The sequence below is a fragment of the Octopus bimaculoides genome, chromosome 15 (assembly GCF_001194135.2).
Source record: "Octopus bimaculoides isolate UCB-OBI-ISO-001 chromosome 15, ASM119413v2, whole genome shotgun sequence".
Taxonomy (NCBI): Eukaryota; Metazoa; Mollusca; class Cephalopoda; order Octopoda; family Octopodidae; genus Octopus; species Octopus bimaculoides.
Window position 1 is genome coordinate 27,143,317 of NC_068995.1, and position 5,335 is coordinate 27,148,651.

Here is a 5,335-nt window from a genome sequence, read left to right on the forward strand (position 1 = left end):
GCCATGCAGTGGGACTGAACCCGGAACCATGTGCTTGGTAAGCAAGTTACTTATCCCACAGTCACTCCTACGCCTATTTATACAGAAAATGTAGGCATTATACCGTCCAGCATAAATAAAAATCAACTTCATTATATTTTTTTTTGTAGAAACCTCTTCTGATATTAAATGAATCAACTTCCGGTATGAATGTTTACATTTGTATGTCATTTTTCAACAAAAACAATTTCTAAAAAAATTCTGGAAATGATCTACTCATGTAATTTATGCACCCCCTAAAGTTTATTTTTGTTTTTGCCGAAAAAGTGCATAAATTACATGGGTTTTTACGGTAGTTGTTTTGATTAGTTAATTACTGAAAAACCAAGAGTTGTGTTCAAGAGATTGAGAGGAAACTAGAAGAATCTGTTTAGGGTATGAAACTATCTTCATTTGAAAATATTTTCTCAGGAACTGATTTGTATAGTCCCCCACTCTTTACGACATCACCCTTATCTTTGTGGTAATTAACTCTTGAAGGAGAGTAAAAACTAATAAGTGTAAGAGATAGGCTGCAAATGGAATCTCGACTTTTTGTAATGTAATGATCTTAGATAATTATAATTCCTTTTTCATTCTTTTTTTTTGTTTCTTTTTTTTTTCAGTTTGCCTGAATATTTCATTATTCCAGAAAGTTTAAATAATGAAAGTCTTACTGAGATGGCCATGGCATTTGATGATCAAAGGCTCTTAGTGAGTTTTTAACATTTTTAAATGTTGTTGTCAATTTTTCAAGTTTGTATAAGTAAATTAAGTAATCGATTTCAAAATCTTTAGGCTGTTATTTGTTGATGAGAAATAACACTGCAGTTTTCTAAAATTAGCAACATAATCATTTTTGACTATTTTTTGGCATGTTTATTCTGATATTTTATTACTGTATATACATTGTCATACTATCTTTTGATATATTTTCTGACTATTATACATTAATGATCTGTGTGCAATAACATATATGTTATTGTAATGTGATACCATTACAATATTTACAATTGTATCTGTATCTTACTAAATGTTATTTTTTTTTAAAGTAGACTAATACCTTTGACACAGCTTCTATTCTAAAAGTAATCCTGAAGAAGACATTTACAGTTGTAAGGATATGTTTGTGTGCATGTGTGAGTGTTGTTAAATTCAACAGGATTGCTAAAAATGTATTACAGAATTTATTGGCAACCTTAATTTGTACTGAATGCATTAGAGATTAAATGAAGATATTATGAACTGTATAAAAATGTTGGGGGTATTAGCAAGTGGAAGAAAAAGTTAAGGCTGCGGACATTGGAAAAGATTCTATCTAAACTTGTTCACAAAGATCATTGAGAAAGAAAACTAAATTTTTATGACAGGATCCTAGTGCTGTCCATAAACTAGAAATTAAGCTGACAGATCATTATCATCATCATTATTATCGTTATCGTTTAACATCCGTTTTCTGTGCTGGTATGAGTTAGCTGATTTGACTGAAACTGGTAAGTCGGAGAGCTACAACAGGCTCCAGTCTGTTTTGGCTTAGTTTCTACAGCTAGATGCCTTTTCTAACACCCTTCACTCCAGAGAGTGTACTGAGTGTCTTTTATGTGTCACCAGCATGGATGCCTTTTACATGTGACTGGCACTGGCCACAACTATGATTTCACTAAGCTTGTGCCTTCTCAAGTACAAAAAATTGTCAACAGTCTTGGTCACTTGTCATCACCTCCATGAGACTCAACATCCAAAGATTATATTTCACCTCCTCATCTCACTTCTTCCTGGGTCTACCTCTTCCATAGGTTCCCTCCACTATTAGAGATTGGCATTTCTTTATGCAGCTGTTCTCACCCATACGCATCATGACCATACCAGTAATGTCTTCTCTCTTGCACACTACATCTGATGCCTCTTATACCCAATTTTTCTCTTAAGACATGCATATCCAGTGGAGCATATTAGCTTCATTTCTTTGAAGCCATCACATGTCCTCTGCTGTCACAGCCCATGTTTCACTGCTATGTAGTATGGCTGTTTGCACACAGGCATCATACAATCTGCCTTTCACACTGAGGGAGAAGCCCTTTGTTACCAACAAAAGTAGCAGCTCTCTGAACTTTGCCCTACCCGTTCCTATTCTAGCAGCTATGCTCTCAGAGCATTCTCTTCCACTGCTGATTTGGTCACCTAAGTAACAGAAGCTGTCTACTAATTCTAATGAGCATTCGACGAAGTCTATTCTTTGTACATTTCTCATGTTTATTGTGCCTACACATCTTCCACACACAGACTGCTTTCTCTGTTAGCCTTCCTCTGATATTCTTCACCTCTTATGTGTCCATAGCATGCACTGTGTACACCTTTTGGAGTTCCTATCTACACCTTTTCTACATATCGAGCAGGGCCATCTTCTGGAAAAAATTTGTGATTTCTCAATTTCCCTCTTTACTAAGACTTTGGTTTTTGCTAAATTTATTCTAAGGCCCTTTGATTCCAGGCCTTGCTTCCACACCTGAAATTTTTTTTCTCGTTTTAGTTGTGATTCAGCTATAAGAACAAGGTCATCAATGTAGAGGAGCTCCCTAGGACAGCCTGTCTTAAATTCTTCTGTTATGGCTTGGAGGATTCTGATAAAGAAGACAGGGATGAGAACTGTTTCTTGGTGAACCCCTACTTGTACACTAAATTCATTGCCAACTTTTACCTTACTAATAGCATCCTGTACATGGCTTGTATGGCTCTCACCAACCACTCATCTATCCTAGCTTCCACATTGACCACCAGATAAGGGAACAGGGAATTTTGTCAAAGGCTTTCTCCATATCAACAAAAGCCAGGTACAGAGGTTTATTTTGGGCCAAATACTTCTGCAGCTGCCTTAGAGGAATATAGCATCTGTGATGCTTCTCCCTGACATAAAACCAAACTGCAACTCATCTAGACTAACTCTCTTCCTAATTAGTTGAACTATGACCCTCTCTGTAACTTACATTACCTGGTCCAGCAATTTGATAGCTTTGTAATTCTTTCTAAAGTGTCACCTTTATCTTTGTAGCAGTTGACTATAATGCTGCTACACCAACCATTGAGTATGACTCCTTCATGGACAACCTGATTAACTATATGGATGACTAAACCATATCCTTCTCTGCCAGTTATTTTAAGCATCTTGGTGATTCCTATTGGGCCAGGGGCTTTCCTTGTCTACATATCCTTCATAGCTATTAACAATTCGGATGGTTGGTTCCTCTCAGGTCCACATTAGGCAGACTCTCCTGCTCCCATATATTCTCTACATTTAGCTGCCTTTTATAATGGCATTCCAAGTCTCTTTCTTTGCAGAGTCACTAACTACAAGTAAACTATCATGCATGCAAACACACTTCTCTCCTAAAACATCATGATTTTCCCTAACATACTATCTTGCAAACTGAAACACCTCAAGCCACTCATCCTCATGCCTTAGAACATTGGCAAATCTCTTCCTTTCTATTTCTCCCCTGGCTAAGTATATCTACCTCCTAGCTGCCCTTCTAGTTACCTGATATAACTCTTTGCTACTGCTATCCTTTTAGTCCTTCAAAGCCTGTATCTTTGCTCTAATGGCTCTGTCAACTACACTGTTCCATCACTCTAGGTCTGGTTGAAACTTTGCACCAGCCACAAATTTGGTTTGTGGCTCTCAGTAAGTTCTTTCGTTGGAGCTTCCAGTTAACCTCTGTGTTACAAGTCTGTAGTTCTTCCTGCTTCTCATTAAATGCTTCGGTTAGGCCGTCTCTAAATCTCTAACTATTCAAATGATCCTTAAGCTTCCAGATCTTCCCAGAAGATTTTATAACTATGTTTTTTGCCTATGAGGAGCCTTGCTCAAGCACCCCACCTTGCTTCTTCAATGCAGCACACACAGACACACTTCCATTCAAACATTTCAACAACCTCATCAGACCTAGCTTTCACTGTGCCTATATTGACAGCACCAACTCTAAGGATATGAAGGGGGAAGAGGGAAGGAAGGAGCATGCAGAAGGGGGATGGCATTCCACATTTGAAAAGGTTTCAACAAGCATTTATGAAGAAACATGTCATAACAGTTTAATCTATTGTCATTCATTTGTGTTGCACTCGCTGCATCTACCTGAAGTGAGTGCTATGCAACCATGGTTAATAGAAGGATGGGTAAATAAAGTTAGCAAAAATAGTTGAGTGCTCTGCAAGCTTTGCTAATACAAAGGTAAATAAAAATAGTTAATTAATTAGTTGATAGGTGCAGAGGATACACACTGCAGCATGTGTGTTGCAGTAATGTGGATGAAAGACTTCTGAGAGGAGGAACAGTTTCCAAGAGAGGTTCTGGAACAGGAGAGAGAGAGAGAGAGCGGTTTCTGGTATAGGTGGTGGGGGTGAGAATAGGTGAGCATATCACACATAAGGAAATGTCTGAACTTGCACATGGGGAGAAGGTAGCAGGCAGAGGAACAATTTTGGAGAACAATGCATGTCTAAAAGGGTTTATATATAAGGCAGCAACAGAAAGAAGGAGGAGGAGGGAAGTGTTTGACCACCAGAAGTGACTGCTATGTTTGCTGGCTCAGAAATAGCATTAAGAGATAAATACCAAAAACAGCTATGCTAACTTCCAGAGTAGAGGCAGTAATTCTTATAAGAACAGTAAAGATGAAATGGGTAAACTGGGCATTAGAGGCAAAAATTATGATGGGGAAAACTAAATATATTTTGCATAGATACAGTAATGAAATAATGAGGAATAAATTATTAAAGGCAAAATTATGATTATGGCTAGTTTGATTAAATTAAATTAATTTAAACATCTAAACTACTACTGGGTGTGCTAAATGAGTGATGAAATTACAATTATGATAAGTTAGATTCAATTAAATTTAGCATAGTTTTCAAATCTCTGTGTGATAACAGCATTTTCTTTCTTAAGAGTATAAAGTTTTGTGTATTGTAAGAATCTGGTAACTACCAAAAGAAATTGAAGATGCTATTAGATGTGGTTATTTATTGCATATATATATATATATATATATATATATTTGAAAGAATGAGAAGAGATGGCTTTTTTGAGGGGATAATTTTTATTTTAATCTTAATGATAATGTTTTACAGTGAGTTACTCTGATATGAGTTTCAAGCTTCACTTAGCTATTTTCAAACTGAAAACTATGTTTTACTGGTTATAGCAAAAGATTTTTGCTTACAAGTATACATACAAAAAATTATACACAGAAAAGAGAAAAGAATATAAAAAAAGACTGAAATAAAGTAATAAATAAAGATATATATATGCATGTATGTATAT

General features: G+C 36.2%; 2 protein-coding genes across 4 annotated transcripts in view; one reads left to right on the forward strand and one right to left on the reverse strand.

Annotated features, from left to right (window-relative positions):
• Positions 1-5,335, forward strand: part of LOC106868939 (myotubularin-related protein 10-A) — a 408,915-nt gene that overhangs the window by 318,535 nt on the left and 85,045 nt on the right. For all 3 annotated transcript variants that reach the window (XM_052973209.1, XM_052973212.1, XM_052973211.1), the window contains one exon: positions 645-732. In XM_052973209.1, coding sequence (XP_052829169.1) covers positions 645-732 — 88 coding nt within the window. The remainder of the gene's footprint in view (positions 1-644; positions 733-5,335) is intronic.
• LOC106873751 (leucine-rich repeat protein SHOC-2-like) overlaps positions 1-5,335 on the reverse strand; it is a 705,478-nt gene that overhangs the window by 239,459 nt on the left and 460,684 nt on the right. The window lies entirely within an intron of this gene.